Source organism: Hoplias malabaricus, chromosome 2 (assembly GCF_029633855.1).
Source record: "Hoplias malabaricus isolate fHopMal1 chromosome 2, fHopMal1.hap1, whole genome shotgun sequence".
In the NCBI taxonomy this organism is placed as follows: Eukaryota; Metazoa; Chordata; class Actinopteri; order Characiformes; family Erythrinidae; genus Hoplias; species Hoplias malabaricus.
Window position 1 is genome coordinate 68,918,712 of NC_089801.1, and position 17,756 is coordinate 68,936,467.

A 17,756-nucleotide genomic window follows, 5' to 3' on the forward strand; every position below is an offset into this window, starting at 1 on the left:
CTAAAGGGACCATGCCATCTGTTTCCAGGAGACAACCATGGCCTCAGACTTGCATCTGTTGATACGCTTCAAACTCAGCTGCAAACGAAGAAGCCAGAAGAACAGCATCGTCCGTGTCTGTTTATTGCATGACTCTCTATTAAAGCAGGTTAAATGTAATCATAAAAATAATTAAAAATATTAACAATAAGAATAAAAATAATAACTGGATTGTTTATGTATTTATAGGGTGATTAATATAATTCTAAAATATTTTCTCAGTGCATTTAAATTTGATCCTGGGCTCATTGCTTATATATATATATATATATATATATATATATATATATATATATATATATATTAGTTAAAACAATAAAAGTTTCTACATGATTAAAAAAATGTTTATATGTGTAGTTAATTTGTTATATTATTATATATGTTTATATATATATATATTCAACAATGTGCAGTAAACATTAATAAACTAAAGAAAGTCAGTATATAAACAGAAAACAGTTATATGTGATGCTCATTTGCTTTTTTACAGTTCATACATTTTTATAAAGAAATGGTACATTTTGTCTTGGAGAATCTTATATATATAAATATTAAATAATATAGCAAAATTAACTACACATATAAAAACCTTAGTTTTTAATGATTTAGAGCCTTTTTATTGTTTTAATATAATACACTAAACTGACCTCCTTCAAACTGCACTTAACTGAACCTCTAACAGGAAATGAACAGAACAATGATCCGTGTGAAAAGTAAAAAGTTAAAATGTTAATTGTGTTTACAGATCTAGGGTGTTATGCCAATGCCAGATATAGTTTACATTACAATACATTTACAGACATGAATTACTTCCCTTTTGAGAGCTCAGTGCTGCAATGAATCATAGCATTTTATCAAATATTTTTTCAGTCATTAAATAATAAAAAAAATAAATATCTCTCTTTCTTTCTCTTTACAAATATATAACATTAACTGGCTCTTTACGTTAAGAAATGTAGTTCTTTGTATAAAACATGTCGTTATATTGATGCCAGAAAGTCACAACTTAAAACAGTAAATTAACTGACCTTGTGTGTGTCCACTGTCACTGAATAAACTCAGATTCAGCAGCAAAACACAGATGAACACTGAGGTACAGGACTCCATTAATGATGATCTTTAAACAGAACAAGTGAATAAGAACAAAACGTAGCTGTTAATCTGTGAGTGTGTGTCTGAAGGGTCTGCAATTCACAAGCTATGCTGCATTGTGTGTGTGTGTGTGTTTAGTTATATCCGGTGAGTGTCATAAACTTTCCCTCTGAACTGAACTGAAAAACAGCTAAGAGCAATATGCTATGCATTAAAATTAATACTAATCTGCATATCAAGGTTATGTGATTTATGAACCATTTCCAGAAAATTTGGGATTTACTGAAAAAGCAATAAAAGCTGAAATATTTAAAAGACCAAAAGGCATAGAACACATTTTTAGTAATGAACATGACTCTATTTGTTAAATATAAACAAATGTATATACTGATGCCTGTAACACACGCAAAACAACAAAACAATTTACCACTGGGCCACATCACTTTTTCTTTAAATTATACTTTAATCATTTGGGAATCAAAGGTTCTAACTGTTGAAGGAAAAACCTTTGTAACTTTCAATGAAAGTCAATGTAAATATATATTATTAATAAGGAATTTGGAGCATTTCTACTGGTCCATTCATGAAACTGACAAACAAAGGACAGCTTCTGTTTTCAAATGATGTAGCAAACTAAAAATGGACAAAAATGGAGAAGTATGTTTTTGATTGGATAGCAGCAGTACAGTGTAATACTGTGTCCTATTCTACTAACATTTACAGCACATATATTGTAAGGTCTCTGACTAAACTGTTTTTAAAGCACTTTTTAAAGCACAGTTTTTCATGAGAACCAGATCTCAGAATTGCTTTTAAGTCAAAACTGAATCAAACTAGACTTTAATAGTTGAACAGACTGTGTAGTTTATAAGGGTAAACTACATACCTCAAATATTGTGTAATTGATTGTTATGGACGTTCTGAAATATCCAAAAAGATCAAAGACGTACGTGGTGGTGTTTGTGTATAAAAGAGGCCTCTAGGGGAAACCTGCCCCTTTATGAACACAGAGCAATCTTGTGGTCATTAGACTAAAGCTAATAGCCACAAAAGAATAGCCTTGAAGTTTGATCCCTGAAAAGGATCAATCAGAAAAACAGACACTGATTAAAGATTCTGTATTAAATTTAGAATAATTTGAAAGAGATATAATGAAGTGCACTTGAAGAACACACTTATGTAACAATGACGTGTGCACGTCCACTGTCAATGAATGGGGGAAAAAATACCCTGAAAACAACACATAAGAAGACTTTATATTGATAAGAAACTTATTTAAAAAAAAGCCATATCAATAGTGAGTGTAATATAAAAGTATTCATGTTATATTAAAGATCCTGCATTAGGCCAAAGCTGCTTTTAGATTTACCCCCCAAAACACAACCAAACCAGCAGCTTCTCATTTTCTGGACTAGTCTTTTAATTCATCTTACAGCCGTTTTGGATGGATGTTGAATCTAGACTATAATTAACAGTTTTGCTTAAAGAATTTCTGACGTCTGGTTTCTATAACTTCCACTTTAAACAGTTCTGTCTAGGAGAGTGTAGGGTATTCTAAACAAATCTTTTTAGGTTGGAGCTTTGTGGCTGACGCGTGTTTCAGGATCCAAAACGAAAACAAAACGATATCCTCAACCAAAGTCACGTTTTGTATTTTTATTTAAAACAAAAAAGATAACAAAAACGAATACAAACGAAATTGTGCCTCTTAAGCTTCCACTAATGTAAATTATAATCACTCCACAGCATGACTACGGACACAACACGACACGGCACGGTCAGAAAACCGTGAGGCACCAACCTTCCTTCTCCCGTGTCAATCTAACTACACTGTTCCCTGTGCACTGTGCACCTTGCGTGATTAAAGGTCAACTATGTAACTTCCTGTAATTATTCTAAATCCACATTTTAACCTTTTACATATGTTTTTTAACTTAAATTATTAAATATATCAAGCATGAATTTAAATCAAATATTTTATCAATATGACATTATACTATAAAATATGAAATACACATAATATGGGGCAAATTCAAAACTAGGCACAAAATAGGCATCTGGCGCCTACATTACCGGCCCCTAATTTTTCTAATAACAAAATAACATAGAACAATTACCAAACTTCTTCTTACTAAGTAAAATATGAATCATATCCACATATAAGAAATATGCAAATTTCTGTCCCATAACCAAGATACTACTAATAATGTACACTAAATGTCTATTGTTCTATTGTCAAAACTTTCAAGGATATAAAGTCCATAATCACTCCATCTGCAATAAAGAAAGAAAAGAAAGAGAGAGAAAGGTAGAGAAATAAAGAGAGAAAGTAGAGCCAGAGGTTGCTAGCACATGGCTCATCGTAGGGGCTTAGTCTTTACCACTGGCCCAGTCAGACTCCACAAGCAGACAGATCTTCGTAATGGGTCTGTCCAAGATGTTAGTCTTTGTCTTTATCTTGACTCTGCGGACCAGACCATTCTTGTCTGGAATTGCTTCGATGATCTTGCCCATAATCCAGGAGTTTCTAGGCGCACAGTCATTCACAAGAAGTACAACGTCTCCTTCCTCAAAGTTCTTGGATGCTGTGGCCCAGCGCTGGCGCTCCTGTAGTTGAGGTAGGTACTCCTTAGTCCATCTCTTCCAAAACAAGTTGGACAGATATTGCACCTGTTTCCACCTGCGCCTAGAGTAGAGGTCGTCCTGGTCAAACAATCCTGGAGGCAATGAGGGCGTTGTCTTCAGCAACAACAAATGATTAGGCGTCAAAGCCTCTAAATCATTCGGATCGTTGGATGCCTTGGTGATCGGACGGCTGTTGATGATCGACTCTGCCTCACACAGGACCGTAAGAAGGCCTTCCTCATCAAGGATCTGTTCTCTCACAGTTGAATTTAGCACTTTTCGGATTGATCGTATCAGCCTCTCCCATGCTCCACCGTGATGCGATGCGGTGGGAGGGTTGAACGTCCACTTGATCCCATGCTGGTGGAACAGATGCTGAAAATCTGAGGAGTTCCAATCAGCAATGGCTGCCTTCAGCTCACGATTGGCAGCTACAAAATTTGTCCCATTATCCGAGCTAATCTCTTTCACTTGTCCTCTGCGCGCTATAAAGCGCCGAATCGCGTTAATGCACGAATCAGTGTCCAATGACGAGGCCAACTCAATGTGCACTGCGCGAATGGCTAAACAAGTGAATATGACTCCATACTTCTTCAAGATGGTTCTTCCACGCTTGACCTCCAGTGGTCCAAAATAATCCACGCCAACACGCGTGAAAGGTGGGTCATCAGGGATCACTCGCTCTTGTGGAAGATCAGCCATAAGTTGGTGTCCAACTTTCCCATGCAAGCGGCGGCACATCACACACTTCCCAATCACTTTCCTAATGGCCATGTTGGCGCTTGGAATCCAAAATCTTTGACGCAGCTCAGAGAGCATATGATTGCGCCCTCCATGTCCAGTCTTTAAGTGAATCTGTTGAAGGAGTAAGTCTGTTATGTGAAAGTCTCTGGACAGGATGACTGGCTGCTTGCTACTTTCTGGCATAGCTGCCCGACTAAGTCTTCCGCCAACTCGCAACAGGTCATCTTGAAGTACTGGGTTTAGCTTGTACACATGACTACTGCGCTTCACGCTCTGACCTTTGTGCAAAGCCGCAATCTCCTCTGAGTATTTCTCTTTCTGACAGAATTTGATTATGTCAAGTTCTGCTTGCTCCAAGTCTTCCACTGAAAGCTGAGTAGGTCTAATGCTCACCTTAAAGCGGTCAATCTGGCTTCGGATCAGCTGTTCACATTGAACTGTACTGTTCTCAGTGTCAACTGCACGCAGCTCTTTGCGTTTTTGACAGAGGCTTCGCAGAATGGCCTTCAACTTTAGGAACCACGCCATAATTCTTTTCAATTTGATCCAGGATGAGAAGTGATTGATTAGTCTTTTGAATGGAGTTACATTCTCTTCCACTTCCACTCGATTCACTATGACCTTTTTGATCTCAGGATCATCTGATGGAAGTTGTGTGTGGCTCAATGGAGTGTTGGGCCAATTCTCTTCGGGACCATGGAGAAACTCAGGACCAAACACCCATGTGGTGTTCTTCAAGAATTGATCCACTCTTTGCCCTCTAGAGGCGCAGTCGGCTGGATTCACGTCAGTGCTGACATGTCTCCACTGCTCCACATCAGAGTTTTTTAAGATAGCCGAAACTCTGTTTGCCACAAATGTGCGGAAACGTGTGTTCTCATTCTGCAGATACCGGAGTACCACCGTACTGTCAGTCCAAAATATTGATTCTGCAAGATCCAGTTGAAGCTCTCTTCTTAGAACACCATCCATCTTAATGGCCAACATAGCCGCAATCAATTCCATCCGGGGAATGGTAGGAGGCCTAAGAGGCGCTACTCTGGACTTGCCCATCATGAATGTGCAGTGCGTCTTATTGTCTGCATTGCGCAGGAGAAGGTAACTAACCGACCCATACGCACTCTCACTCGCGTCCGCAAAGTGATGTAATTGCGCGAATACGCAACTTCCAAACTCTTCGGGCTTGAAACATCTGGCCACTGAGAAATCCTCCAAGGCAGGAAGACTAGCTAGCCAGTCCGTCCACTGCTTCTTCACATGCTCAGGTAAGTCGTCGTCCCATCCAATCTTCAATCTGCATAATTCTTGCAGGATAGCTTTCGCTGGCAAGACTACGGGTGTCAAAAAGCCTAATGGATCATAAACTGAACCAATGACTGAGAGAAATCCTCTCCTAGTGAATGGGCGATCTCTTATGTTGATCTTGAATTTGAATACGTCTGACTCAACACACCAGTTGAGACCGAGAGCCCTCTCCATAGGTAGTTCGTCATGATCCAGATCCAACGTTTTTATTTCTGTTGCCAATTCAGACTTGGGAATGGAGTCAAGCACTTTCCGTCGGTTGCTCACCCATTTGGTGAGACGGAAGCCTCCTTTGGCACAGATCTTCATGAGGTCTTGACATATGGATACAGCTGCCTCCTCTGTAGCGACAGACTTGAGGCAGTCATCTACGTAAAAGTTCTGTAAGACAGTTTGAACTACTTCGGGTCTGAACTGCCCACTCTGATCTTCAGCACACCTCCTCAAAGCGAAGCTGGCGCAACTCGGTGAGGATGTGGCCCCAAATAGATGTACAGTCATCTTGTGCTCCGTCAACGTCCGGTTGCAGTCACCGTCTGTCCACCAGAGGAACCTGAGCAGGTCAGAGTCTTCCTCAGACACCTTAACTTGGTGGAACATTGCTTCCACGTCTGCCATAATCGCAACATGCTCTTGTCTGAATCGTATCACAACGCCAATCAGACTGCTGGTCAAATCTGGACCCTGAAGGAGTTGGTTGTTCAGGGATGTGCCTTGATACGATGCTGCACAATCGAACACAACCCTTAGTGTCTGTTTCACAGGGTGGTATACGGCGTGATGTGGTATATACCACACCTTCCCTTCTTTGTGTATCAGTTCGTCCTCTGAAAGTTGCACTGCATAGCCCTTTTTTATCAGGTCTTCCATAAAGTCTGTATACTCCTGTCTGTAGCTGTCGTTTCGGAGAAACTTCCGCTTTAGGTTTTGTGCTCGCTGTTCAGCTATTGGTCGATTGTTTGGCATGTGAACCAATCTGTTCTTGAGTGGTAGACATAAGGAGTAATGACCATCAATCAGTGTAGCAGATTCCGTGACCATGTCCATGAACTGATGGTCTTCCCTGGACATCTCCACTTCTTCATGTTTTCCACATTCCGGAAAATCCACCTTGAACTGTCGTAGCCACAGGTTCTCCAAACTGCTGACTGATATGCGGTTTGCTGTTGTCCTCTTTAGCCTTCCTTTGTTTTCAGCGCTACATGTTTCCCTCAAAGGCCCATTTACAGTCCAGCCTAGCTTGGTTCGCACGGCGTATGGCCCTTCACCGACACTGTTCACCAACTCCCATGGCTCCATAGCTTTGGGCACATTTGCTCCTATGAGCAATCCAATGTCGGCTTCGATATGAGGTAAGTGTATTCCTTTAAGGTAGGTCCACCTTTCAAGATCCTTTTGTTTCGGTATGTTTTCTTTTCCAACAGGTATGGCTTTCTGCGAGAAAACGTCTGGAAGATCGATGAACTCCTCACCGGACAAACTGCTGACTTCCAAGCCTGACACTATGTGAGTACAAACAGGTTTCTCTTCGTTCATAGTTCTCAGCAGTATGTCGGTCTTTCTTCCAGTGAGCTTCAACTTCTTCATCAATGCTTCGGTACAGAATGTGGCGGAGCTTCCTGGGTCCAAGAAGGCGTACGTCCGCACCACTGCATTTCTCCTCTTGGCTTTGACCTGGACAGGAACGATAGCCAGCGTACAGTCGTCTTCCCCGGCCCCAATCAGCTCACCACCTTCATACTCTGCAGCAATGAAGGCACTGAGGATAGTTTGTGTTTCACAACTCTGTGTCTCCCTTTTTGTTTCAGCACCGATGCCCCTTTTCTTTATGTGCAGTAACGTTGGATGCGTTAGCGAACACACCTGACAGCTGACTTTTGCCTTGCAGGATTTACTCATGTGGCCTTGCTTTAAGCAGCCAAAACAACATCCTTTGCTCTTCAGGAAGTCTATCTTCTCGTTGTGTGGCTTGCTTTTAAGCTTAGTACACGAGTCCAAGTTGTGTTCACCGTCACAAAAGAGACACGTATTTGTGGCAGTCATCTCTGAATCCATGTTTTCCTTTGACTTTGTGTTTTCCTCCTGTTTGTCCAACTGTTTAGCACTTATAGTGAATGACTTCTTAATTATGCCTTTCTTCTGCTCTTTGTTATTGTTTTGCTTAGGTGTAGGTGCTTTAAATGTTGTGCTATCTCTTATGTCTCCGAAGACTGGGTGCAGTGCGATCTTGGCTTGTTTGTTAATAAACTCCACCAAATCCTTGAACTTGATTCTCTTGTCAGCCTGCTCTTGCACACCAAATACAACACCCCTCCACCTTTCACGTAGCTTATAAGGAAGCTTCAAAACAATGGCCTTTAAATTCGCAACATTATCAAGCTCCTCCATGTAACTCACTTCAGTCATGGTGTTGAGGCATGCTGTCAGAAAGAGTGAAAAGGCGTTCAGTGAGTCAACATCCTCCGGCTTGATAGGCGTCCAGTTTACTACCTTGTTCATGTAGGCTACAGCAATCTTGTAATCGTTGCCGAAGTGTTCCTTCAGTAACCTCTTTGCTTTCGGGTAGCCTTCGTCTGGCTTCATATGAAGGCAGCTCTTTATCAACTCTTTAGGTTGACCACACGTAAACTGCTCTAAAAAATAGAGACGATCCTTAGGGCTTTCAGTGCGTGATTCTACACCATGTTCAAATGCCCTTACAAATGCGTTGTACTCAAGGGGGTCACCACTAAAGATGGGAATGTCTAATGGTGGCAGGGTCATCATTTTCTGTTGCTTCACCATCAACTCAGTTATTGTATTCTGACGAGTCATAACACTGCAGAGTGTTTCAACTGCATGGTCATCTGCTACAGGTGTAGCTGTAGGCTGCCGTGTGCCAATAAGCTTTGGCTGCTGTGCACCAATGGACTGAATGTGCTGTGCAGCAATAGGCTGAGGCTGCAGTGGGATGTACTGATCATGTGCACCTGTATTGTCAGTGACTGGATTTCGACTTACGGGCAGTTGAATATATCCAGAATCAATTGTTAATGAATGACGTGATGAATGGCGTGATGCATGGCTCACTTGTGAAAAGCGTTCATTTTCATAATTTTCTAAAACTTTTATTTTTGCATCCATTGCGGCAATAAGTGTTTGCAGATCTAATTGTTCCCTTTTAACTTTTATTTCAGCTTCTTGGCGTTTTAATTCAGCTTCTAATTGTTCCCTTTTTGCTTTTAATTCAGCTTCTTGCAACTGTAAATCTTGTTTTTGTTGCAAAGTTGTTGCCTCTGCGAGCAATGTAGCTTTCTCCATCTCTGCTTTAAGCTTAAGTTTTGAAGAAGTGGTGGATACTCTGCTTCCAGCTATTGTCTCGCGCCCTTTACTCCTCTTGCTCGAGGCAACCGATACAGCAGACGCGCTGTCAGAAGGACGAATTTCGGCGTCACAGCGTCTTGCTTGCTCAGCGCGAGCCGCAGCTGCTTTAATCCACACTTCCGTATGTTCAATGAACCCCTGCATTCGGCTCGCATTTGGGTTAAACCACGAATTTTGGTCCCTCTTAAACTCCTCCTCATTCATTAATTGTTGCAGACCATCGTTTATCTTACACAACTCACCGAATGAATCTTTAAAGTCCACGCGCAATTTCTGTTTAACTGTGTCCACGTTACCATCGAATTCCATTAGCGTTTCAATCCGGTTAATTTGGCTAGTTAGATGGCCTAGTTTAGCTTTCCTTGACTGTGTTAAGCGATGTAGCTTGTCTTCAACGGCTTTCTCTGTCATTTTCGATTCTCTTTTTCCACTAGTTAACTGTTCAGTAACTTCATGCATAATGGCAAACTTCCGAAATAGCACACAAGTTGCAGCTTACCAGCATGATCATCCACTCGTCTCGTGATTAGTTACTGTCCATCCAGTGTTCACAGCTACTCTTCTCGCTTTGATAAAACGTTGTCCAACATTTCCACAAGTCCGTTGTCCTGTCCAATTCCTTCTCCACACGAAGCAGAAGGTTTTCTGACTAAAGTTGTAGGGTATTCTAAACAAATCTTTTTAGGTCGGAGCTTTGTGGCTGACGCGTGTTTCAGGATCCAAAACGAAAACAAAACGATATCCTCAACCAAAGTCACGTTTTGTATTTTTATTTAAAACAAAAAAGATAACAAAAACGAATACAAACGAAATTGTGCCTCTTAAGCTTCCACTAATGTAAATTATAATCACTCCACAGCATGACTACGGACACAACACGACACGGCACGGTCAGAAAACCGTGAGGCACCAACCTTCCTTCTCCCGTGTCAATCTAACTACACTGTTCCCTGTGCACTGTGCACCTTGCGTGATTAAAGGTCAACTATGTAACTTCCTGTAATTATTCTAAATCCACATTTTAACCTTTTACATATGTTTTTTAACTTAAATTATTAAATATATCAAGCATGAATTTAAATCAAATATTTTATCAATATGACATTATACTATAAAATATGAAATACACATAATATGGGGCAAATTCAAAACTAGGCACAAAATAGGCATCTGGCGCCTACAGAGAGTGTTAATTTGTTTAAAACGAATACTTCAATCTCATGGCTTTATATTTTTTCTAAGTGGATGTGTTAAAGACGACTTGCTTACTGAAGAAAACTGATTTTAATAAAAGAAGCTTTAAATATAAGTAAATCTGTATTTTTTAGGTTAATGTCCTTTTGCTTAAAGTCTGATAAAAGATTAAGATTTTTATTAGTTAACTCTATAACAGAAAAAATCCCTTTCCCTTTTTTAAATTTTGATTTTATCATGAGATTTATTCTCCATAGGTATTTTTTTTTAATAACTATATCTTTGAGGCATGGATTAAATGAGTTGGGTGTTGAAGGGTGATGAAATTCTGTTGGGCATAATGGTGGTTTCAGGGTAGAAGGCTCACATACATATATAATAAGATGTTGCCTTAGTACATTCATCTTGTTTCAATAGTCTGGACTGTGTCTCTTGGTCCTTGTGTGGACATGAAGTGTAAGTTTCACAGGAAGTTACAACAGTTAATATAAAGCCCAAGATCACAAAGGCCTTGACTACAGACAAAGTGATCAGAATACCTATTAATATCCTTCATAAGAAGCAGGTGAGCAGCTATACAATAGCTGTATAATTTACATTTTAATGTATAACTCTTGGTATACTGGAGGAATTATGAAGGAGCTAAAGGGGAACAAAAATGCATTAACTCTAATGCATATAAAATAGCTACATTGTGGAATCCATTTCGACCACCAGGGGGCAGGGGACTTTTACTTGCTAACATCAGCGCATGCTAGTGCTAGAGTCCAACCGTCTTCCACTTACATGAAAATGTATCTATGGGGACAATTAAAACCCAATAACAAACTTACAGCATTATAAATAAAATTGTTATTAATTGTGTAAGTTACTTTCAAGTTTGATGACTTAAAGTATACTTTAGATAACATTTTACTTCCACTTGGGAAGTTTTATTTTGGCTCCAGTCATTTGACTTCTCAAACCAAATAAATCTTGAAGGCAGCTGTCTGGGCTTGTTTGTACTACTCATGGGGCGATTAACACTTGTTTAAATCTCTTAAAATGACATAGGAATGGCTGAGTTTGGTTTAATCGTGTAATTTAAATTACAATGTCACTAGGAACTACATACACTGAGAAAAATAATGAATTCAAATCACACATGAACGTTCAACAGGAGAGAAGACACTGGACAATAAATGGACCAATCACATCCACTGTCTCCTTGCTATCAGCATCTCACAATTGGGCCTAGAACTAAAAATCTAAATTAGTGCACAAAATACTTAAACATTGTATGCATTTTTAAAAGATCCCACAATATTCCCTCCCTCAGGTTTTACACAAGTGCAAAGAACCTGCTCAATTAAGTGGTATGTGCATACAAAATTTCAATTAAAAATGCCACTTCCCTGTCAGGAAGAATAACCAAGAAACATCTTACATTCAGAAGCATTTTATTCAAGACATTAACATTTTACAAAAAAAAAAAAAAAACACCTCAGGTGGAAGTTCAGAACCATTCTAATACTCATCTTCATCTTCTACATCCTCAGCAGAGTCTGCTCCAACTTCTTCATAATCCTTCTCCAAAGCAGCCATGTCTTCTCTGGCCTCAGAGAACTCCCCTTCTTCCATTCCTTCACCAACATACCAGTGAACAAAGGCCCTCTTGGCATACATCAGGTCAAACTTGTGATCCAAGCGGCTCCAGGCTTCTGCAATGGCTGTGGTATTACTCAGCATGCACACAGCCCTCTGGACCTTGGCTAGATCTCCACCAGGAACCACAGTTGGGGGCTGGTAGTTGATACCCACCTTAAAGCCTGTGGGGCACCAGTCCACAAACTGAATAGAGCGACGGGTCTTTATGCTGGCGATGGCAGCATTGACATCTTTGGGCACAACGTCCCCACGATACAGCAAGCAACAAGCCATGTATTTGCCATGCCGAGGGTCACATTTCACCATCTGATTGGCAACCCCCTCATTTTCTAACGCTGCAGCGTTGAAATCATCATGTTCCACAATTGTTTTGCTTTTCTTTATTGCTTTGCTTAAGAACAAATAGTTTACAGAAAATGAAGTAATCTGATATCAAAAAATCTGCAGTGTAACAGAGAACAGGAATTTGAGAACATTATCTGAGGCTTTTAAACCTTAAGACAGAAGCACTTCAACATTTTACTTTAAGGAATTTAAAAATATTTAAACACAATCATCAATGCATTTACAATTTCTTTGGTTTTCTCAGGAATGCTATGCAAACCTGTACTTATTCTTGTACGTATTATTACCTTTACTATTGTAGGTATTTTCAAACATTGAACTGGCTGTAATTTGAGAATAATAATTTTCTTTGTTTGTCATCTTTGAATTTCCACCTATTTTTTCAAAATCTCGCACAGTTCTAACATTCAGAAAGGGCTCATTGAAACATAATCCTTTCTAGAAAAAGTTAGTTGCATTTGTCTTGGAGAATTATTCACACTGGTGTGGACAGGAACCAGACGTCTGAAGAATTTAAAGTCTTTAGAGCATAGGTCTGATTGAATTTAATATTCTGTACGGTGTAAAATTAAATCTGACACATGCAAAAGGTGTGGCCCCCTTTAAGTCTCAGACATGTATAAGTCATTGAGCTTTACATTGAGTGTAAATAATTCTTTTTAACTTAGTTAATCTGACTTAGTCAAATTGAAGATAACACAAGGGATTGTGGGGAAAAAAATCCAGAATTCAAAGCTTGTTATGTGGTTGCAAGGTATATTTGGAGACTTCCATTGCCAAACTCAGTAAGGCCTTCTTTAAAATCAAACAGTGAATTAACACGAGCAGAAATATGACAAATTAAAGTTTATCTCATGGTAGGGGTGTGGTTTTACATCTTTTCACATAATCATCAAACATGTATTTGACCAGGGTCCCACACACTAGTTTCATCAAAGAAATTGTAAATAAAATGGTTAGAAAAAAACATAATATTTCACTATTATTACCACCACTGTGTTATGACCATCTCCTTATTTCTACACTCACTGTCTACACTGTCACTGTACATTTACAAGGTCCATCTGTTGCTGTACATTGTTTGTCAATGTCCACTATCAGTGTCCACTGACGAAAGACTAAAAGACGACCAACACAAACTGTGCAGCAACAGATGAGCTACTGTCTCTGACTTTACATCTACAATGTGGACCAATAAAGGGGGTGTGTCACAGTGTCGGAGTGGACAGTGAGTGGACAGTGAATGGACAGTGAATGGACACAGTTTTAAAAAGTCTGTAATTATAAACCTACAAATTGCTCTTGTACAGACAGTGGAACTCAGAGACAGGACACTGAGTGTATAAATAAGGAGGTCGTCATAATGGTACCATTAATCTGTATATGTTTACAGGGATATTATTACAAAAGCAATTCCCTGTCAATAAAACGACAAAGCTGGTCTCCTGTAGTATCTGCAGGTCCATAATGCACCTTTGTGAATAGGTCCTGTGAACATATCACACAGAGTCAGCTGCACTGAAGAAAACAGAGGTTTTATATATACAACAATAGTCCAGCACTTTAATCATGTCTTCATTTCCTAACAATAAATTCAATTGCTCTCTAAACAGATCAATGGGTTAATTTTTAATGAAAAATTGAAGCAGTGAAAACTCTTGTGTCGACTCTTACCTTGTGCACTACACACTTCTCTGAATCTAATACAGGAACAAAGAGTCATACAGATAGAATATGTTTATACTGAACATTAATAATGTATATTAGTGTAAATACAGTAAATTGTACATGATCAGAAGCGGTTAAGTACCTTTTCTGAAGATGATTTTAAACATAACTTGAAAGACCAGCGCCAGAGCAACCACAATCACAACAGCAGAGACCCCATAGAAGAGCATTAAAGTTTCACTCTGCTCTGACTCTCTGAGATCTGAACACAGCACATAAAGGAAAGAAGAAACACAGAGAGGTGTCAGAACACTGTTTACTGCTGAAAACCTTTTGGTGTGAATTTGACAACTTCACAAGTGTCTGAATATTTATGGACATGTGGTTCACGTTGTGATCTTGAGCTTGTTTGTTTGTAAAATGAGTTTTGAGAAGTATCTTTACCTGCTGTTTTATTTTCATTGTTTACAGTTTTAAAACAGCTGGGAACAGCTGAAAGGTCAAAAATAAAGAGTATTAAGACGTGTATACAGCAGCATATATATATTAGCTCTGAGTGATACATATTAGCTCATCTTCTATTAGAAAACACCTAGACAGCACTATATCTTTATGCTTCAGCTCAGTTTTTTTGTTTAGTTTTGCTGTCTCTCTTCCACTTTTAATAGCACACTCACTAAGACACCACCACCACATCAATGTTACTGCTACGCTGAGAATGATCCACTGACCACATAATGTGCTCTGTATGTGTTCTGAATATTGAAGAACAACAGAGCAACTGATCGATTACAATTAAAATGCTGGTCAACAATGTGCACCTATTGTCCATTTTATCAACACCACTGACAATATAAGTTTAGAAACAATTAGGTCATTGTAATGTTATTGCTGATCAGAGTTTAATTTATATGATTATATAATGCATTATGTGTTTAGCTGTCACAGTGAAATGAGATGTGCCCTTACTTATTGTTTTATTTTCCTTGCTCTCCAAATCAAAGACCTCATCAGATGCTGAAAGATAACCAGAATGTTACAGCATTTGAGGTTGGGTTAATATCTGCTTTAAATAATTATATAAATATATATTTATTAATATACATATGCACAGAACACACATATAGAAATACAGTCATGTGAGGACACCCTATTAAAACTTTTGTCTTTTTGAATATTTTGAAACAATTCTGCATGGAGGAATGGGGACGTTGGAGACTGGTAGACGGTTACAGCAAACATCTGATTGAGGTCATTTCAGCCAAAGAGGGAAATGCCAGATATTAGGGCATAGGGTGTCCTAACGTTTTCCTCACAAGAGATTTTTATTACATTTAACAACTTATGTTTGTAAGTAATTTCTTCAGGTTTATAAGCTCCATCTCTCAGTGCTGTTCAAATGAAGCTCAAATGTCCATATGCTTAAATATGTTCAAAAAGACAAAGATTATCATGGGGTGCTTCTTCACATGACTGTATATATATAATGCATTATGTGTTTTACCTGTCACAATGACATTGATGCCGTGGCCTGTAGCAAACACAGGTTTTAGTATTTCACACCTGTAAAGACCAGCGTCCTCCACAGATAAACTCCATAAAATCAGGAATAAGATTCTTTCCTCCTCATTAATATTCCTCCATGTTGTTGAAGTGTGATTGCTGTGATTCAGAGGTCTGCAGTTATTCCCATCACTAATTTTACACCATGAGAACGATAATTTCCTCCAGCACTGAGGCTTCATTATAACAGGGCAGTTAATCATCAGAGTCTTAAGTTCAGGAGATTTACAGACTGTGTTCCGAGAAACTTTTATAGATGGTATACAATCCAGCTCAATATCTAAAAACACACACACACACACACACACAGAGAGAGAGAGAGAGAGAGAGAGGAGAGAGGAGAGAGGAGAGAGAAATCAGCATCGTCCGTGTCTGTTTATTGCATGACTCTCTATTAAAGCAGGTTAAATGTAATCATGAAAATAATAAAAAAATATTAACAATAAAAATAAAAATAATAACTGGATTGTTTATGTATTTATCGGGTGCTGAATGTAATTCTAAAACTTGTAATTCTAAAATTTTCTCAGTGCATTTAAATATTTAAATAAAATATTTAATATAAATATAAAATATTTAAATAAAAAATATTAATTTGTTATAGTTAAAACATTAAAAATGTTCTAAATCTTTTGCGTGTAGTTAATTTGTTAAATTTGTACAGTTTATAATTTTTTTTTAAAAGAAATTGGATGGTACTTATACTAAGTGTCTTGGAGAATCTGCCACAGTTATTTTTATATATATTAAATAATATAGCAAAATTAACTACACATATAAAAACCTTAGGTTTGAATGATTTAGAGCCTTTTTATTGTTTTAATATAATACACTAAACTGACCTCCTTCAAACTGCACTTAACTGAACCTCTAACAGGAAATGAACAGAACAATGATCCGTGTGAAAAGTAAAAAGTTAAAATGTTAATTGTGTTTACAGATCTAGGGTGTTATGCCAATGCCAGATATAGTTTACATTACAATACATTTACAGACATGAATTACTTCACTTTTGAGAGCTCAGTGCTGTAATGAATCATAGCTTTTTATCATAGATTTTTTCAGTCATTAAATAATAAAAAAATAAATTCTCTCTCTTTCTTTCTCTTTACAAATATATAACATTAACTGGCTCTTTACGTTAAGAAATGTAGTTCTTTGTATAAAACATGTCTGTTATATTGATGCCAGAAAATCACAACTTAAAACAGTAAATTAACTGACCTTGTGTGTGTCCACTGTCACTGAATAAAATCAGATTCAGCAGCAAAACACAGATGAACACTGAGGTACAGGACTCCATTAATGATGACCTTTAAACAGAACAAGAGAATAAGAACAAAACGTAGCTGTTAATCTGTGTGTGTGTGTGTGTCTGAAGGGTCTTCAATTCACAAGCTATGCTGCATTGTGTGTGTGTGTGTTTAGTTATATCCTGTGAGTGTCATAAACTTTCCCTCTGAACTGAACTGAAAAACAGCTAAGACCAATATGCTATGCATTACAATTTATACTAATCTGCATATCAAGGTTATGTGATTTATGAACCATTTCCAGAAAATTTGGGACTTACTAAGAAATCAATAAAAACTGAAATATTTAACAGACCAAAGGGCATAGAAAATATTTTTAGTGATAAACATGATTCTATTCTTTAACTTTAAACAAATGTATATATTGATGCCTGTAACACACACAAGACAACAAAACAACTGACATTTACCACTGGGCCACATCACTTTTCCTTTAAATTATACTTTAATCATTTGGGAACTTTCAGTGAAAGTCAATGTAAATATATATTATTAATAAGTAATTTGGAGCATTTCTACTGGTCCATTCATGAAATTGACAAATAAAGGACAGCTTCTGTTTTCAAATGATGTAGCAAACTAAAAATGGACAAAAAAAAAGTGTGTTTTTGATTGGATAGCAGCAGTACAGTGTAATACTGTGTCCTATTCTACTAACATTTACAGCACATATATTGTAAGGTCTCTGACTAAACTGTTTTTAAAGCACTTCAGTTTTTCATGAGAACCAGATCTCAGAATTGCTTTTAAGTCAAAACTGAATCAAACTAGACTTTAATAGTTGAACAGACTGTTTGCAGAGACCAGTGGTTTTAGTTTACCACCCTCACTTGTTTCCTGTACGTTTTTGATACTCAT

General features: G+C 38.0%; 1 protein-coding gene across 1 annotated transcript; it reads right to left on the reverse strand.

Moving 5' to 3' along the window:
- Nucleotides 1-11,843: 11,843 nt before the first annotated feature.
- LOC136677976 (tubulin alpha chain-like) lies at nt 11,844-17,756 on the reverse strand. Its single transcript, XM_066655711.1, has 6 exons — nt 17,729-17,756; nt 15,527-15,553; nt 14,165-14,284; nt 14,029-14,054; nt 13,760-13,842; nt 11,844-12,400 (listed from the first exon to the last, which is right to left on the reverse strand). The coding sequence occupies exons 1-6, from the start codon at nt 17,754-17,756 to the stop codon at nt 11,869-11,871; spliced, it is 816 nt and encodes a 271-aa protein (XP_066511808.1). The 3' UTR covers nt 11,844-11,868.

Excerpts from the sequence above, each read along its gene's own strand:
- LOC136677976 (XM_066655711.1), bottom strand. The coding sequence starts at position 17,756 with ATGAGTATCAAAAACGTACAGGAAACAA. Across the intron at positions 15,554-17,728 it reads CAAAAACGTACAGGAAACAA|GCCACGGCATCAATGTCATT; the intron begins GTGAGGGTGGTA and ends TGTTTGCTACAG. Across the intron at positions 14,055-14,164 it reads TAAAATCATCTTCAGAAAAG|ATTCAGAGAAGTGTGTAGTG; the intron begins GTACTTAACCGC and ends TTCCTGTATTAG.